The 19340-nt window shown below is 38.4% G+C and overlaps 1 protein-coding gene across 3 annotated transcripts in view; it reads left to right on the forward strand.

Annotated features, from left to right (window-relative positions):
- Positions 1 to 19340, forward strand: part of Huwe1 (HECT, UBA and WWE domain containing 1, E3 ubiquitin protein ligase) — a 183370-nt gene that overhangs the window by 105658 nt on the left and 58372 nt on the right. For all 3 annotated transcript variants that reach the window (XM_013035924.1, XM_013035926.1, XM_013035927.1), the window contains 14 exons: positions 645 to 890; positions 2356 to 2489; positions 2895 to 2989; positions 5700 to 5891; positions 7606 to 7822; positions 8270 to 8392; positions 8860 to 9097; positions 9494 to 9724; positions 11103 to 11225; positions 11730 to 11825; positions 14177 to 14446; positions 16582 to 16734; positions 18507 to 18634; positions 18829 to 18910. In XM_013035924.1, coding sequence (XP_012891378.1) covers positions 645 to 890; positions 2356 to 2489; positions 2895 to 2989; positions 5700 to 5891; positions 7606 to 7822; positions 8270 to 8392; positions 8860 to 9097; positions 9494 to 9724; positions 11103 to 11225; positions 11730 to 11825; positions 14177 to 14446; positions 16582 to 16734; positions 18507 to 18634; positions 18829 to 18910 — 2328 coding nt within the window. The remainder of the gene's footprint in view (positions 1 to 644; positions 891 to 2355; positions 2490 to 2894; positions 2990 to 5699; positions 5892 to 7605; positions 7823 to 8269; positions 8393 to 8859; positions 9098 to 9493; positions 9725 to 11102; positions 11226 to 11729; positions 11826 to 14176; positions 14447 to 16581; positions 16735 to 18506; positions 18635 to 18828; positions 18911 to 19340) is intronic.

The following is a 19340-nucleotide window of genomic DNA, read 5'->3' on the forward strand; positions in this document are numbered from 1 at the left end:
GTGTGTGTGTGTGTGTGTGTGTGTGTGTGTGTGTGTGTGTGTGTGTGTATGTATGTGTATATGTATGTATGTCTCTGTGTCTGGTGTCTGTTCTTTGCGCATGTGTGCACATGTGCACGCATGCGCACACACGTGAGCTTCTGCACATGCGTGCACTTGTGCCACATGTTGGTCTTCGGGCTTGAAATCAGGGCCTTGGGTGCTGTCCCTGTGCTTTTTTGCTCAAGGTAAGCTATACTATCACTTAAGACTTTTGCTGGTTAATTGAAGATAAGAGTCTCATGGACTTCTTGGCCAGAGTACCTTGGAACCTCAATCCTCAGATCTCAACTTCCTAAGTAGCTAGGATTACAGATGTGAGACACTAGTGCCTGGCTTATTTATTTATTTATTTATTTTTATTTTTTGTCGGTCACCTCATAAGGTTTTAAATGTGATGAATGTAGTATGTTGCTGTAGCAAAAGGCATTGAGGTGTAATGTACTTGGGTTCATATTTTGTTTCTGCCATTTGAAAGGTGAGATATACGGTTATGTCTGCAATTTGGGAGATTTTACTTAATAGTCATCCCATTTTGACCATGAAATTCAGAATCCATAATGAAATTCACTATATATTGATACTATTTATTATTCTTGTTTCAGACACTATCACATGAACCCAAAGTCCTTCAGGAAGGGCTCCTCCAATTGGACTCCATCCTTTCCTCCTTGGAACCCTTACACCGCCCCATTGAATCCCCTGGGGGCTCCGTATTGTTACGAGAACTGGCATGTGCTGGCAATGTTGCTGATGCTACACTCTCAGCTCAGGCCACACCTCTACTGCATGCCCTCACTGCTGCTCATGCTTATATCATGATGTTTGTTCATACTTGTAGAGTTGGACAGGTAAGTTGGCTATTTGGACCAAATACCTTGGTTTCAAAATAATGAAATGCCTAGAGCATACACCTGGTTGTTTCTGGGCAGCTCAAAAAACAATTCTATTTATCATGTAAATTGGACCCTCTTCAAAGATAGGCATAAATTTTGTCAGTGTCATCAATAGAGGCTGACTAGGATTTGTGCTCACCTCGTTTTATCAATGCAAACCACAATTTGGTATCCATCAGATTTTGTAATCTCTAGTCTTTCTATAAGGTCATGTGCACATGATAATGAGTTGCCAAAGGACATTTCATCACAGAACTGTAAATCAGTCATAATTAGCAGATTTTTAAGTATGTCTAATTTTCAAACCCTATTTCTCTCTGTGCTTCATGAAGAAAGTCTTTTGGGGGCATGGTTTAATCAGTGTAGTGTTTTCCTAGCTGAATAAGATTAAGGAACTCGGTGTATATACTCAGTTTCATTAGCTTTATTTCTTGGGTAATTGATTCTAAAGGTATTCCAGCTTATCAGCTTGTATTGAACAATATGTGTGTTCTTTTCTAGTTAATAGATCAGTCAGATCAGAAGTCAAAAGGACAGTGATAAACTGGAGGATTAAATTATGTAATAATGCTTGGGTATTTATAATTAGGGCTATACCTTTCTGAAACAAGTGGAGCAAAATACTATTTGTATCACAACCCCAAATTTTAGAATATAGTAGTTAATGAACAAGGAATACTGTTTTCTTTGAGAAAGTCAGTGACCTGTGATATCTATCTGAAAATGATACAAAATGCAGTAAGAAATAGGCATGGTGGTTACTTAAGCTTATAAGCATAGCTACACAGAAAGCAGAAATTGGAAGGATTTTATTTCATGGCCAAGAAGTGCTCAGCTGTCTCATACAAACTACTCAGGAAATACCAATAGATCTTGCTCTAGCATTTTTGCCTGACTTCTGCAGGCAAAATTGGGACACATTATTGAATTTTTTATTGGTTTAGGCTGTAGAACCACCTCCCTAGCAAATGTAGTACCCTAAGTACTCTCCTCTTCTCCCTGAACGTGTATTAATAATGAGGAGGCCCATTAGACTCCTGTAAGTATTCTAAGATAATTATCTTTTGGTGCTATGATCTTAACTGTGGACAACTCTGTAAGAATAAAATACTATCCCTTATCATTCTGAAAACACCTCAAAATTTATTTAAGCGTGTCTGCCAGTACTAAGGTTTTACCTCAGGGCCTCGGAGCTGATCACTCTACCATCCACAACTCCACTTGGCAGCATTTTAGTGGTTAATTGGACATAAGATTCTCACATTTTCTTGCCTAGACTATTTTTAAACATGGATCCTCAGACCTCAGCCTCCTGAATAGCTAAGATTACAAACTTGAACCACCAGTTCCTATTAAAAAAAATTTTCATAGAACTTCGGAGAACATCTCAAATGTTAAATTCTTTCTTCTTTGATTGCAGAGTGAAATTCGTTCAATTTCCGTAAATCAGTGGGGCTCTCAGTTGGGTTTAAGTGTTCTCAGCAAGCTGAGCCAGCTATACTGTTCTCTAGTTTGGGAAAGCACTGTTCTTCTCTCTCTATGTACTCCAAACAGGTAAGAAATAATTTCTCTTAATGTCTCCATTTGCTTTTCTGACAGAAATTTAGTAATCCTGGATAATTGTTTTGGTGAGGGGAATGGTAGGGCATAGTAGAGAGTTGGAGGTTTGCTCTTACAACTTAGTAATTGCTCTTACCACCTTAGTGAATTAAGTGCCAAACTAACATACTCTTGCATCCTTGATTTGATAATCCCAGGCATGTTATGTCAGCATAGTGTTTATAATTAGATGTTTGTACCAAAAAGTTATATAGAACCAAGAACTTTGTTAACTACTATCATAGGAATAATATTGACCATGTAAGTCAAACTATGCACGGTGTGAGGAGTGAGCCTTCAGGGAATTTTTGTTCTTGTGGTGGTGGTGTTATGTACTTTTACTTTTTTTTTCTTTTTTAGTCTACCATCTGGGTGTGAATTTGGCCAGGCTGACATGCAGAAACTAGTTCCAAAGGATGAGAAGGCAGGTACGAGCCAGGGCGGAAAAAAATCAGGTAACTCTAAGAAACTAAAATTTGAGTCATTACTTTAAATTCTATCCCTGTGGCGCTACAGGCTTATTAGAATTTAGTAAGTTGTTCGCAACTAGTAGTCCTCAGTTTCACTGATTTCACTTAGTTATATTTATATTTTATAACCAGTTTCACTAGTTTCAGTTATTTTTGTCAGATCTACTAGGAAATATACATATAGTAAAATTTAGTATTTATATCAGAATGCATAAGACGCATTTCCATAACCAAATTTAATGTTTAGAATTTGTGATAATGATGCTTAAATCTTTCCCATATAAAGATTTAAGAATTGATCATTCTCTTTAGCTACTCATGTGCAAATTTGAAAAATGAATATTTGTTCATAGTATTATATAAATATCAAATTGGTACCTAAATAATACTTGTCAAAAGGCCTGGTATAATTTTGTTTTTTAGTATGAAATCTCAATTTTTCTTTTCTTTTTCTTTTTTTTGGCGGGGGGGGCGGTGGGGAGTTGCTTGTCCTCTGGTCCTGGGTACTGTCCTTGAGCTTCTTTTGTTGAAGGCTAGTACTCTACCACTTGAGCCACAGTGCCACTTCCAGCTTTTTCTGAGTAATTTGTTGGAGGTGAGGAACTCATGGACTATCCTTCCTGGGCTGGCTTTGAACTGTGATCCTCAGATATCAGCCTCCTGAATATCTAGGATTATAGGCATGAGCCACCAGCTTCCTGTTTGGGGTTTTTTGGGGTTCTTTTGACATTCTAAAGTAACTATTTTGATCATCCTGAATTAAACAGTATGCTACTTTTGCAGCCACAAGTTTATAGTATGAGAGCTTAAATAGCTCCTTGGGCTTTCTATGCATTTATTCTATACTTGACCCATACCTTTCTGCTATAATTTTGGCCTCATGGTTATATTTAGGGCCAGCCTAGACTCTACATACCTGGCATGATAGATGATTATTGCATCCAACTCATTTTTAAATTTTCTTTAATTAGATGAGATAAAGATGCCTCAGATTTTGGCCCAGTTTATTCCCTAGAACCTCAGTTCTCCTGTTCTCTGCCTTCCAAATGCCCTGGATTATAGATGTCTACTTCAGCCTCCTTTGCTTACTTTTTTTTTTTTCTGGTCCTGGGCTTGAACTCAGGGCCTGGGTTCTTTCCCTGAGCCTCTCTATGCAAGGCTAGCACTCTACCACTCGAACCACAGTGCCACTTTCAGGTTTTTCTGCTTATGTGGTACTGAGGAATTGAACCTAGGGCTTCATGCATGCTAAGCAAAGCACTCTACCACTAAGCCACATTGTCTGTCCCTCTTTTTATTTTTTTAGTATTTCTACTATAAAAGTCAAAATTATATGTTTGGATCAGTTCTGCTTTAGAATATATTATAAGGCTGGACATGAGGTTCAAGTGGTAGATCACCAGTGTAGAAAATGTATTTATTATACTTGTACTAGTGATTCAACTCAGGGCCTGGCCTTTGGCTCTCCCTGAACTTTTAAGCTCTAGGCTGGTGCTCTGCGACTTAAGTCAAACCTTCACTTTCAGCTTTTCGGGTGGTTAATAGGAGGAGAGTTTCATAGTTTCCTTACTAGTTTGGCTTCAAATTATGCATGGTTCTCAGATCTCAGCCTCCTGAGCAGCTAGGATTACAGGCATGACCCACTGGTGTCCAACTAGAAAATTTTATTTTTATGTAGCAATACAATTTCCAAAGTTCAATAAGCAGAAATCATTACACAATTCTTTCACACCAAGACAATAAGCCTAAAATGAATACACACAATATTTCCAGAAATTTTTCTCCTGTGTTGTATTTCAGGGTTTAGTGAAAACTTAAGTATAAAAGCTCACACCAAGTAGGTGTGAGCCACCAAATTCTAGGAAACAACTATTTGGTGTTAACAGTGTACCAATACCTTACATTTGTTGTCTTCACTCCTCAGAAAGCTTAAGATCTGAGGATCAGGGTATGAAGCCAGCAGGAGCAGAGCAGAAAATTGTGTGAAACTCTTGACTTTTTTTTTCTTTATTTTTCTTTTTTCTTTTTTTTCCTTTTTCTCTTTGGTCTGGCCGTGGGGCCTGAACTCTGGGCCTGGGCGCTATCCCTCAGCTCAAGGCTAGCACTTTACCATGGGAGCCACAGCACCACTTCCTCCTTTTATCTTTTTGCTTATGTGGTGCTGAGGAATCCAACCCAGGGCCTCATGCATGCAAGGCAAGCGCTCTACCATTAAGCCACCTTCCCAGCCCACTCTTAACTTTCTTATCTACGATTAACCTTATCTCCTGTTATCTTGAGTGTGTGAGTCCTAGACATAAGTGAAAAAGCTTAGTGAAAGAAAACCTGAAGTCCTGAGTACAATCCCCAGTACTGGCACACTTCCCACCCGCAAAGGAAAAAAATATTATTTAGTCATATTCTATATTTAGTATCATCAGGTGTCATATGTTACAGCCGATATGAATGGTACTCCTTTGGGTTGAATAGTCATAGGCTTTTATTTGGAGATATCAGCAATTAGTAGTGCTTCGAACAAACAACAAAACAAACATGGCTGTACAGTTTTTTGGTTGTGGTTTTTCTTTCTTCCAATTTAGAAAGACATTGGAATGTAAAGGCACCATATAGATAGCTCTTTCTTGGAACTTCAGAACAAGGAACTAGGTAAGTGCTGGCTCTGCATGGTTTTATTGCTGTCATCTTATATCTTCAGATGGGGAACAGGATGGAACAGCTGGAAGTATGGATGCTTCTACCCAGGGCTTATTGGAAGGCATTGGGCTAGATGGTGACACATTGGCTCCCATGGAAACAGATGAACCAACTACTTCAGACTCTAAGGGCAAATCTAAAATCACCCCAGCCATGGCTGCCAGAATTAAGCAAATCAAGCCTTTGTTGTCAGGTGAGTGATTCTCTACTTTCTATTCCCTTTTCTGGCTTTCAGAGCCTTTAACCAGTCTTCAAACAAATTGAGTTGGAAAGACTGTGTATTTTTTCATGGTTTAAACAAAAAACAAAAACAAAACTTCCTGTGACTCACTTCACATGTATTTTGTTGAGTCCTTACTATTTGACAGGCTCTGTACTAGCTGTTAGGGATACAGAAATGAGAGAATTCCTTCCTGAGAGCCATGTTACCTTCACTTCTTTAATTCCTTCCTTTATGCTCACTCATTGACTATTGCATTATGGCTTATGCTGCTACCATTCCATTTAATGCTAAACCCAATATATACTTCTTAGTTCCCTTTTACTTGTATGCAGCATGATAGATGATGTAACATCTTCTATTAAACAACTTTTCACTTTGCTTTTGTGTTACTAAACTGTCGTAATTAACTGTCTGGTTACTTTCCTAGATACTTTATCTGTTAATGTAGTGCGGCCAGTAACATAGCTTCATGCATGTTTTATTAAAGTTAATTTGGTTACTTTATGGAGACTATTCAATGTTGGCAGGAAACAATATTGCATTAAATTTGTACATTGATCTTTCTTTGCCATCTTTTTTCCATAAATGTAACTCCATTGTTTGGGGATCCGATTTTGTTTTCTTCAATAGTTGCTGCATTTTAACATTTATTACTAAAGAAGAAAATGAAGACAGCTTCTGGGAATCTTTAGCCTGCCCTAAAAGCAAACACGAAATGGCTCTTAGTGTTTTTATTTGTTATCCTAAATCCTTATCATTTTACCTTTATTCTAATTTGTTTATTTTTACTGCTTTTCTCTGAATTTAAACGTCTATTACTACCTCTGTATTGAAGTAAAATGGACCATCTAAGAACGTGTTCAAGTTTCTTGATCCTTATTTTGTTACACTTTTTGACTTAAGACGCTGCAGCATTTTGGACTTCCTTTGTGGGTCTTGCTCATGTTTTCTTTCTGTGTGGTTGAGCCTTTTATTTTCTCCATCTTTGATCTGCTGTGCTGTTCACCTGAAAGCAGTCATGTGAAATACTTGTAAGCCTAATGTTTGGTTATAATCTCTTCTTGACTTAAATGCATTAGATTTTCATATCCTAATTGTAGCATGGCAGTGAAATTATATTTAGCCTATTTCATATTAGGAATAATCCTGAATTGTATGAAATAGAAAAAAGGACCAAAGTGTTATTATATACTTCAGAGCTTACTCATTTTTGAGCCTGAAACTTCCAACTTGAGTGCAAATGGAGGTTGTGTTTATATAGTGGGTTCCTATGTACATTTATATCTTTTCAAGACCAAATCTTTGATTTAGACCTACCTCCTTTTTCTGTATGGTAAAATGTTTGTTTTCAGAAATGATACACAAGCATTTCTCAAGAGAAATAGTCATTGCAGAAATTTAAAATTAGTCAAAAATGTTTAAAGGGAAGTCAGCAAATAATCGGGCATACTTGTATTTCACATTTGTTACATATTAAGTGCCAACATACTTCTGCCTCCTACCTTCAACATAGCTATTGTTTCTTATGGAACTTCTAATTTGGATTATCATATACGAAGATAGTTTCTTTGGTGTATTGTTCAGAGAATGGGTCAATCATAAAAGTATTAATACCATGTATGTCTGTTCTCATGAAATCACTCTGAGAATACTATACAGCCTTATTCTAACTTATGGGTTCCAGCTTCCTCCAGATTAGGCCGAGCACTTGCTGAACTATTTGGACTCCTTGTTAAACTTTGTGTGGGGTCTCCTGTCCGCCAGAGAAGGAGCCATCATGCGGCCAGTACCACTACAGCACCGACACCTGCTGCTCGATCAACAGCTTCAGCTCTCACGAAGCTTCTCACAAAGGGCTTATCTTGGCAGCCCCCACCATATACACCTACTCCCCGCTTCAGGTGAGGTTCTGCTTGAGATGCTGGGCCTGGAAAATTGCCATTAAAAATAATATAATTTGTTTCTATTCTACTTAATTGAAGAGTGAGATATTGAATTTGAGAGCTAGGAAATCTCTTTTTACTCTAGATATATAACCTCTATTATATGTAAGGAACTTGTTTTGATTGCTTGTAGTATAGAACATGATGGAAAATTTTAAAGCACTTAGAGTCAGACTGTGTTTCAGTAACCTTTTATTTGTTATTACATGACAAGTGTCACCTTTCATATTTTTGGCAGTTTTATAACTGTATTATTCACCCAGCTGCTTTTTAGTCTGTCCAATCACTTCAGTGCATGTTAAATGTTACCGTTGTTTTTTTCCCATAAATTTCTCATTGCTTTTATATCTACCTCATGGTTTTTTTTACCTAATTTTATTTTTGCTTCCCCCCCCCTTCTTACAGGCTAACATTCTTCATCTGTTCCGTTGGTTTCACTTCTCCAATGCTGTTTGATGAAAGGAAGTATCCTTACCACCTCATGCTGCAGAAATTTCTCTGCTCTGGAGGTCACAATGCTCTTTTTGAGTAAGGATCATTTGCTTTACAGGGAAACATTTCTTGGAAGTTTGATCTTTTCTGTGTACCAGACCTTTCTCTAAGTCCCCTGTCTTATGACAGTGAGATATATAGAAATCATTGGTTGTGTCCTTTTATGTTCTGGGACCCAGCCACATGTGTGCCCTGTTTTCTTTGGGAGGGTGGTGGTTATCCTGTATGACAAGTGTTTCTAAGGGTTTTTAAGACTTGTCATTTTATGTTGTTTGTTTATTGTTTTTATTTTGCTTGGGTCAGAACATTTCTAGGCTGAATCTCACTAGTTTGGTGGGATTTTTTTTTCAGGTCCTTCAAAAGGAAAGCTAGTAAATCTTGGACGTATTAGCAGTAATAACACCAGGAAAAGGAAAGGACATGTAGTGTTTATGTAGAGAATTAAATGAAAAGCCTCCTTATTGGAGTCATTAATATTTTTACTTTCTCTTATATGAATTTAGAACTTTCAACTGGGCTCTCTCCATGGGAGGCAAGGTTCCTGTTGCTGAAGGATTAGAACATTCAGAATTACCTGATGGCACAGGTGAATTCTTAGATGCTTGGCTTATGCTTGTGGAAAAGATGGTGAATCCTACCACAGTGCTTGAATCTCCACATTCACTGCCTGCCAAATTGCCTGGAGGGGTTCAGAACTTTCCTCAATTCAGTGCCCTCCGCTTCCTTGTGGTAACCCAAAAAGTGAGTATTCAACATTCTAAAGTAAAGAGAAATTTCTTCTCATGTTAATTTGATACCTTCTGCTCTACTTTGTCCATGTTAAGGAAATGCAGTTTTTCAAAATATTTTATTGTTATTAAGGTGTTGTACAAATGGATTGCCATTTCATGTCAGGTGGAAATAACAATTATAGAAGAATAATCAAATCTTAGTCCTAGATATGACTGCTTACAGAAAGGTATAAAGACCAAATGAGGATTTTCTGTTGAATCAGTATGATAGTTATACTTCAGGTTGACATTTTCAAATTGAGTTACATATTCTTTCCTAATTTCCCTCAGTATTTGCCTACGGTTATGATTTCTGTTTACTTTGTCTTTAATTTACTCTGTCACACGTTTTTCAAATGACTTACAGGCAGCCTTTACTTGCATCAAGAATCTATGGAACCGGAAACCCTTGAAGGTCTATGGTGGTCGAATGGCTGAGTCAATGCTAGCCATTCTATGCCACATCCTCCGAGGAGAACCTGTGATTCGAGAGAGACTAAGCAAAGAGAAGGAAGGGTCTCGAGGAGAAGAGGATGCAGGACAAGAAGAGGGTAGCTCCCGTCGTGAACCTCAAGTTAATCAGCAGCAGCTACAACAGGTGGGATTGTAGTCTGAAAATCAGGGATAATTGTTTGTAATGTTTATCAGTTTCTAAGTTCATATACCACTAAGTGCTTGGTTTTATTAGCCAGGAGATAAGTTTGAATTCATTCCTCTTGAATTTTTTTTTCTCCTTAGGAAATGTAGAGGGTATAGTCTCAGATGCATAAGTAATATATTTGTGTCCTCTTTAGTGTGTTAATTATGATATTTTCAGTCACCTGCTGATGTTTTGTTCTTTGCAGGGATACTGACCAATTCATATTTATTCAGCTTTGAGACCATAATCACCTCAATACCTGTTCCCTTTCAATTTAAAATATATAAGTCACATTTTAAAAACTGAAGATTAGAAGTGGGAGTAGAGAGGAACACAACTTCCTGCCTCTTGTCAAAAAGAGCATTTTATTTTCCTCCTTTTATATATTTGCATGGTCTTCATGTCAAGAGTCTTACTCAAATCTTCTACAGATTTATTCCCCATTTCTTATTATTTAAGTGATAAATGTCTCACTGGGCAGCAGTAGAGTATATACACAAAGCACTGAGTTTAACACCCTACATTGCAACAACAAACTGATAACAGTTTGTTTATATAAGTCTGGGGAGTAAGCAAGGTATTTTTTTTTTGATCGGTTGTGTGGCTTGAATTCTGGGCTTGGACGCTGTCCCTCAGCTCTTCAGCTTGAGCCACAATGCCACTTCGTTTACTGAGTGGTTTATTGGAGATAAGAGTCTCATGGACTTTCCTGCCCGGGCTGGCTTTGAACTGTACTCCTCAGATCTCAGCCTCCTGAGTAGCTAGGGTTATAAGCATGAGCCACCTGCATCCGGCCACAAGGGATTTTTAAAAGGCATTGATAATTTTGCTACAAAAGATAATTCTTGTCTATTTTGAGTTGCTTGGTTCTACCATTAATTTTTATATAGTTCTAAATAAAATTTAAAATTGCTTTCATTAAGAAAATTTTGGCTATTTTAGTATTAAATATTTTCCTGAAGTTCCTTATAAATCTGTGGTACAGTTTACTTATGTATCTCTCATGATAATTTCACAACTAGTAGATTTTCTAGTTTAGTTTTTGAAGTACATTTTATGCTGCTAAGAAAAACCTCACTCTTTTCTACAAAATTGGAACCAGTTTATGCTTGTAAATCAGCACCTAGTCTTTCAATTAGAACCATCTATCCTGAATATGTAGCTTTAATGTTTGAATAGTTGTAGCAGCACCAAAGAGAAAGGACCACTCATAGTACCTAACTGCACTGCTTAACGGTACCCTCAGTTCCTGTTTCCATCCAGAAAAGGTTCCATTCATTTTAAATGCATTTTCATTTCTTTATTGTAGTCTTGAGCTCTTGTAATCTTTTTGTAGCTCATGGACATGGGTTTTACAAGAGAACATGCCATGGAGGCCCTGTTGAATACAAGCACCATGGAGCAAGCTACTGAATACCTTCTAACCCACCCTCCTCCAATCATGGGAGGAGTTGTTCGGGTAAGTTGGCATAGGAATTATAATATCAGTTTGGTTTTATTACTAATAGCATTTTTCCCCTTACCCTTCCATCTCTGATCTTTCTTACAATAAACTACTTCTCATTTTCCTATTTCATTCACGATCACAAAACTTCTCAGAGCTTCAGAATATAATGGCAAGAAGCTGCGTGTCCTCCAGTCATGCATGCTATTACCCTACATTTGTATATTAACTTGTAATCCAAAGAAGAGACATGCCTTTCTGAGATTCAGAATTTATGGTTTATTCCATATATATAATTACTTCCTGTGTTTAATTCATTGTGATTCTCCTCCCATTGTTCCTGTAGTGCTCAAGTAAGCCTAGATGGGTTTGGCTACAGAGAGCCATATTCAGAGCATATCCCCTTCCCTGTCTAAAGATTGGCTGCAAAATATATAATGCCATGTGAGTTGGGGTTGCCTATGAGTTTTATCTGTTTCAGATGTGTGTAATTGTTGGAATTTCTGTATTACTCTCTAGGATCTCAGCATGTCTGAAGAGGACCAAATGATGAGAGCAATTGCTATGTCTTTGGGACAGGATATCCCAATGGATCAAAGGGCAGAGTCACCTGAGGTAACTAGAAAGCAGCATCCTATAGGCTTTTGCCCTTTAATAATAGCATTTTATAATTACTCTGTTCCTATTGTATGCTGTCTATAATTGAGCTACCTAGTATTAACTCAAAACTTTAGAAGATGCAGATGAAGTATTAATCTGTGTTGTCACAAATAACACCCAGAATGTACTTGGTTTGTTTGGGTTTTTTTGCTATGTTTTTAACTGATACTTTATTGAATTTAACATAGTGCCAAAAATAAGGATATATCTAAAGGATTATGGTGGGATATTGCAGATAACTGGAAACATTTTTGGGGTGTTGGAGCCATCCTTCTCTTGTCTTCTCTGTGGCTTCAGTTATACTCATTGTCATACCCTGATGGAATTTCAACCTCTTGAGAAAGTTTTGGATAGAATTGCAAATGCATTCTTTTTGGTATGTGGTTTCCCTTAGCTTGTATAACTATTCATGGAAGATGATTTCTAATTTTGTAGAATAAATTTTTTTTTTGCCATCCTGGGGCTTGAACTGAGGCCCTGGGTGCTGTCCCTGAGCTTCTTTTACTCAAGGTTGGTAGTCTTCCACTTGAGCCACAACACCACATCTGGCTTTTTATGTGTATGTGATACTGAGAAATTGAACCCAGAGCTTCATGCATGCTAGGCAAGTACTCTACCACTGAGCCAGCTTCCCTGCTTAGAATACATTTTTATTAGCTTACATTAGCTATAGGGTAATATTTCATTCTTACCTTTCCACACATGTTGATAATAAAATGTCATATAGGATTTTTTTTAACCAGTCCTGAACTCAGCACCTGTACACTATTTTCTTACAACAATGGAATTGAGAGACTCCTTGCCTTAATGTATAGCCCCTGAGCTTTTGCTCAAGGCTAGCACTCTACCACTTGAGCCACAGCACCACTTATGGCTTTTTCTTTTCATGTGGTACTAAGGAATCAAACCCAGGGCTTCATGCATGCTGGGCAAACACTCCTAAGCTACATTCCCAGCCCCTGATTTTTTATATTAGCTTTGTAATTTGCAGCCTTGTTAGATTAACTTAGTTACAATAATAATATAGAATATTTAGATATTTCTTTTTTATTTATTAATTTAATTTTGTGCCAGTCCTTGGGCTTTGAACCATAATCCTCAGATCTCAGCCTCCTGAGTCACTAGAACTAAAGGAATGAGCCACTGATCCCTGGCTAGATTTGTTTGCCCCCCACTTTTTTCCATCAGTTATGGCACTTTAACTCAAGGTCCAGGCACTGTCCCTGGGTTTGGTTCATTCAAGCCTGGTGCTCTGTTTTTCTAAGCCACAGTGGCACTTGTTTTTTCTGAAGGTTAATTGGAGATAAGAATCTCATGGATGGGCTGGGAAGGTGGCTCAGTGGTAGAGTGCTTTCCTTGCATGCATGAGGCCCTGGGTTTGATTCCTCAGCACCACATAAGCAAAAAGAAAAAAGCTGGAAGTGGCGCTGTGGCTCAAGTGGTTGAGAGCTAGCTTTGAGCTGAAGAGCTGAGGGACAGCGCCCAGGCCCAGAGTTCAGGCCCCACGACCGCCCCCCCCAAAAAAAAAACCAAAGAATCTCATGGACTTCTGTGCCCCAGCTGGCTTTGAATTGTGATTCTCAGATCTCAACTTCCTGAGTAGCTAGGATTACAGCATAAGCCACCAGTGCCTGTCTTTTTTTTAGGTTTTTTGTTGTTGTTGTCATTGTTGTTATTTCACATTCTAAATTTCCTTTTTTCAAAATTTAAAAAAAAAAACTTGAAATGATTGCACAAAAGTTTTACAATTTAGCCAGGTGGGGGTGTCTCAAATCTGTAATCGTAGCTACTAAGGATGCTGAGACCTAAGGATCATGGTTCAAAGCCAGCCTGGGCAGGAAAGTCTGTGAATTTTTTTTTTTTTTTGCCAGTCTCAGGACATAGGCGCTGTCCCTGAGCCTCTTTATCTCAAAGCTTAGAAAGCTACCACTTACTTAGCCACAGTGCCCCTTCTGGCTTTTTCTATTCATGAGGTACTGAGGAATCAAACCCAGGGCTTCTTCATGTACTCTACTACTAAGCCACCTTCCCAGCCCCCATGAGACTCTTATCTCCAATTAACCAAAAGAAAACTGGAAGTGGCACTGTAGGTCAAAGTGGTAAGAGTGCTAATCGCTTGAGTTGAAGAGCTGAGACAGAACCCAGGCCAAGAGTTCAAACCCCATGACCCACCTAAAAAAGTTACAATTTAATATTTCAATTTTTGTGTCTAGTACACTGTATTAGAGTTACCCCCTTCTTAGTCTCCTTCATGTTTCTTCCTTCACCCCTCCAATATGCTGACACTCTTTCTTCCCTGACTCCAGGAAGTTGCTTGCCGGAAGGAGGAAGAGGAAAGGAAAGCTCGAGAAAAACAAGAGGAGGAAGAAGCTAAATGTCTAGAGAAGTTCCAGGATGCTGACCCACTTGAACAGGATGAGCTCCATACTTTCACAGATACAATGTTACCAGGCTGCTTCCACCTTCTTGATGAACTGCCAGACACAGTGTACCGTGTGTGCGATCTGATCATGACTGCCATCAAACGTAATGGAGCAGACTATCGTGACATGATTCTGAAGCAAGTAGTAAATCAGGTAGGCTTTCAGTGGGCCACAAGAAAGGAGCATATGGTGATTTTTTTTTCTTTTTTACCATCAACAACCCGATTTCTGAAAAACTGGTACTTTTGCATTCTATCAAAGGTTGCTATATTTACTCTTTCAGTCTTTTTTATTGCAATCTAGCTTCTGCTTCCATGTTCAAAATGTATTGTACTCTTGAGCTAAGTTAGAAAACTTTCTACGTAACAGTTACTTCATGGTATATATTTATGGCACAATATTTGTTGTTTTTGATTGATTGTTGCCTTTTTCCTCCCCAGTACTTGGGTTTGAACTCAGAGCCTCATTCTTACTAAAGCATGCATATTACCAATTAAGCCACACTCTGACCATTTTTGTTTTAGTTACTTAGAGTAAGCTTGAGTGTCCTATTTTTGATTTTGCCTAGATTGTGATTATCTACCTGGATTGGCATCTCTGCTCCACTCACCTAGCTTTTAGTTCAGATGGGTTCTTGCCAACATTTTTGCCTGAGCTGGCCTCCCAACTGCTTTCCTTCTAACGTTCCTTCTTCTCCTGAGTAGCTATGATTGCAAACATGAGCCACTATGCCCATCTGTCATTTCAAATACTTTTTCCTCACGTAATATTAATATATGAGGGGTTGGGAAGGTGGCTCAGTGGTAGAGTGCTTGCTCTTCATGCATGAGGCCCTGGGTTCAATTCCTTAGCACCACGTAAGCAAAAAAAGCCAGAAGTGGTGCTATGGCTCAAGTGGTACAGAGCTAGCTAAAAGTAGCTCAAATGGGAGAATATTCACCAAGAAAACTGAGGGAAAGTACCCAGGTCCTGAGTTCAAGCCCCTTAGAAGAAACAGTATGCCAGTTGCAGAAGTAGGATAAGAAATTAGGATAGGGCTGGGAAGGTGGTTCAGTGGTAGAGCGCTTGCCTTGCATGCCTGAGGCCCTGGGTTCGATTCCTCAGCACCACATAAGAAAAAAGCCGGAAGTGGCGCTGTGGCTCAAGTGGTAGAGTGCTAGCCCATGACAGGACACCCCCCCCCAAAAAAAAGAAATTAGGATAAATCCTCAAAAAGCCACTGATGAACATTTTGTTGTATTTTCTTTGTTGTTTCTAATCTAGTCCTATGTTTTAATCATTACTATCTTGTTTTTTTCAAAATCTTTAAACCTAATGCCCGTGGAAAAACTTAAGGGGGACACCTACTTTTGGTCTATATAAAGTGGAGTTTTTTTGTTGGTTGTGCTGTTTATTGTACTTGAGATTACACTTGTCATTGTGTCAAGCAAGTGTTTTACTCTTTTAGCCATGACCTAGTCCTTCACAAGTTTTTAATTTACAGTATTGTAAAAGTCAAGGAAAACTGTGTAGAAGAAAAAAGTTGTGTTTTTTTTCCTAAAGCCAGTGTATTGGGACTTAAACTCAGAGCCTTGAGTTTCCACTTAGCTTTTTCCGATGTCTTGAGCTTTTCAACATCTTAAGTCCAGCATTTTGCTGGTTAATTAGAGGTAAGAATCTCAGATTTTTCTACTGGGGCCAGCTTCAAACTGCAATCCTTATATCTGTGTCTCCTAAGCATTTTTGAATAGAGGTGAGCCAACAATGCCTTGCTTTTTACTATACTTGTATGAAAAATAAAACCTTTTTTGAAAAGGAAAGTGTTATCATATTCATTTTAACACACTTAATCTTTCAGTGTTCTAGGTTTTTAGTGGGTTTTATTAAATGATAATTCTGAATAAGATAATAACAAAAGATTGCTGGTGGAACTAATAAGTGGCTGAGGCCTTTGTGATATTGACTGTGTATACCAAGAATTTTGATAAACATTTGTTTCCAGGCTGGTGGGTGTTCCAAGTGTTTAGCATGCAATTCTAGCACAACCTAAAGTTCAAACACGACTATCAGTTCATGTGTTTGACTTTGTGATATAGGCTGCTTCTTTTTTAGGCTGATTCTTATAACCTAAAAGCAGTATAATTATCATGGTGATTACATTTTTTGGCATTAAATCTCTGAAGTATCTATCATTTCCCTGTCTTCGTTGCATATATTAGGCTGGAAGGAGTATTTGTAAAGATAGAAAATGTTCTCAAAAACTCAATACTCTGTAGTTTACTGATTTGGCCATTTTTCTACTTTTCCAGGTGTGGGAAGCTGCTGATGTATTGATCAAAGCTGCTCTTCCATTGACAACAAGTGACACAAAAACTGTATCAGAGTGGATCAGTCAGATGGCTACCTTGCCCCAGGCCTCCAATTTGGCTACTAGAATCTTGCTTTTAACACTACTCTTTGAGGTAAAATTTATGTCTTTGGGGCTGTGTAATTCATTTGTCAAAAAAGTTACTGAGTATCTACCATTTGAGACATTGAAGAAAAGAGAAACATAAAGCATGATCTCTGTGTTTTATTAGTCTACAACCCCTCTAACAGGCTAAGATGTGCAAAATACTAAATGAATTATAGGAACAATTTTGAGTTTAGGAAACATTATTTCCTCAATAAAAATAGTTGATCAAGTCCATAAATGGTTGGGTGACAATTTAAAAGCATATATAAATAATTATCTTAGCCAGGTGCTGGTGACTCATGCCTGAAAACCTAGTTACTGAGCAGGAGTGTGTGTGTATGCGCTGAGATCTGAGGTTCACCATTTGAAGCCAGCAAGGGTGGGAAAGTCTTTTGAGACCCCCATCTCTAGTTGACTACCACATAATCAAAAGTGCCTCACACTAGCCTTAAGCCAAAAAGCCCAGGGACACTGCCCAGGTGGTGAGCTCAAGAAAATCATCGTTGTCATCATAATAGTAAAAATATTTGCCTCTCTTAGAATGCCTAACTGGCAGCTGTATAATCATGTGAACTATGGAAATTCAGGGTGGTTAGTGTTATGGTAATCAGGTTCTCTCCTTTACCAACTGATGAGTCAGCAGGTTATTTGGGGTCAGAGAGTAGTTTAGGTAAAGCTTGTTATTAATTTGACCAGCATATTAGCTAGGACTGGTTTTAGATTAGACAATTGATTTTTTTTTATGTAGGTCATTACATTTAATAGTAAAATGTGAAACTAATGGGTTATAGTAACTCAAGAGATGATTCTAGTATATATGTCAAGTTGTCAGGATACCTTTTTTTTCCTAGGCCTGAGGCTCGAACTCAGGGCCAGGGCACTGTCCGTGAGCATCTTCATGCGCAAAGGTAGTGCTCTACCACTTGAACCACAGCACCACTTCTGGTTTTCTGGTGGTTAATTGGAGATCAGAGTCTCAGGGCCTTTGCTGCCTGGGCTGGCTTTTAACAGCAGTACTCAGATCCCAGCTTCCTGAGTAGCTGGGATTATAGGCGTGAGCCACTGTAACCCAGCTCCTTCTTTATTTTAATAGCCATTTCTATTTTAATGTGCCAGACACTGTGTTGGACTCTTTGTGTGGGTGCACACATTTTTTTTAAATCATCACAAATACTATGGAAGTCGAAATTATTTCTTCCCTTGACCCATGAGGAAACTATAAAGGCTAGTGAATTGAAGTAAATGATCTCAGATTAACCAGTTAATGCTTACAACCAATTCTGTTAATGTTCACCTCCATGTTCTTTTTTTAAATTTTTATTTATTTTTTATTGTGAAAATACTGTACAGAGGGGTTACAATTAGATGGGCAAGATAATGAGTACATTTCTTATCAAGCATTGTAGTCTCCTCCTTTGTTTCCCCTTCCCATCCCTTCCCAGCCTCCCTCTGCCCCCCCACCCAATCCTCCCCTCCCCCCCACCAAAGTTGTAAAGTTTGTTTTCTACATGACAACTTGTACTTCTCATTGTTGCAACGGGTCCACCTGTATCCTTATTTAAACGACTTGTTTTTCCCCTTCCCCTCCACAAATTATACCAACATCAAATACAGTGAAAGCAAGGGTTATCCTGTGGGGGAGGGACATATAAAGCAGCAAAGAAATAATCTTATAAATGCATTAGAAACAAATGCATGAAAGAAAAAAACACATTTGAATACATATCTTAGGGTTCATACTAATTTGTGTTTCTTGTTTTTTTCTTTTCAATCATTTAGGAGTTGAAACTACCATGTGCTTGGGTCGTGGAGTCAAGTGGCATCCTTAATGTCTTAATCAAGCTCTTGGAGGTGGTTCAGCCTTGCCTACAGGCTGCTAAGGAACAAAAAGATGTCCAGACCCCAAAGTTAGTGAATATTATAAATTTTACTACTGTTTCTTAGAAATTGGTCTATTGGGCTGAGGGCCTGAATCAAGCATTTTCAGCAACATATATGGGGCAAATCATAAGTGCTTTTATACTTAGACTACTAACCACATACCTGATAAAATAGAGAGATTTTACCAGTGTGCCTAGAATAAATTACTTCTCCTTTTTAGGTGGATCACCCCAGTTTTGCTTCTTATTGATTTCTACGAAAAGACAGCCATTTCCTCAAAAAGAAGATCTCAAATGACTAAGGTGCGTGATTTATAGTGTCTGATTGGCAGGATAGTTAAAGTTTTTATGCAAAACTAGATCAGAAGAAAATATAGGAGATAGATGTTCACATGAGGGTATTTCATGTAGGAATCAGATTATTTTCCTAAAGAAGTATTTGCTGGAGCTGGGAAGGTGGCTCAGTGGTAGAGCGCTTGCCTTGCAAGCCTGAGGCCCTGGGTTCGATTCCTCAGCACCACATAAGCAAAAAGAAAAAAGCCGGAAGTGGTGCTGTGGCTCAAGTGGTAGAGCGCTAGCCTTGAGCTGAAGAGCTGAGGGACAGTGCTCAGACCCAGAGTTCAGGCCCCAGGACCGGACCAAAAAAAAAAAAAAGTATTTGCTAAAAGTTTCAAGAACTTAATCTGGAAGTTAGCAGTGTTTACTCTTCTGTTACTTGAAGGGCTGGGGTATG

This window comes from Dipodomys ordii, unplaced genomic scaffold, assembly GCF_000151885.1.
Source record: "Dipodomys ordii isolate 6190 unplaced genomic scaffold, Dord_2.0 Scaffold231, whole genome shotgun sequence".
Taxonomy (NCBI): Eukaryota; Metazoa; Chordata; class Mammalia; order Rodentia; family Heteromyidae; genus Dipodomys; species Dipodomys ordii.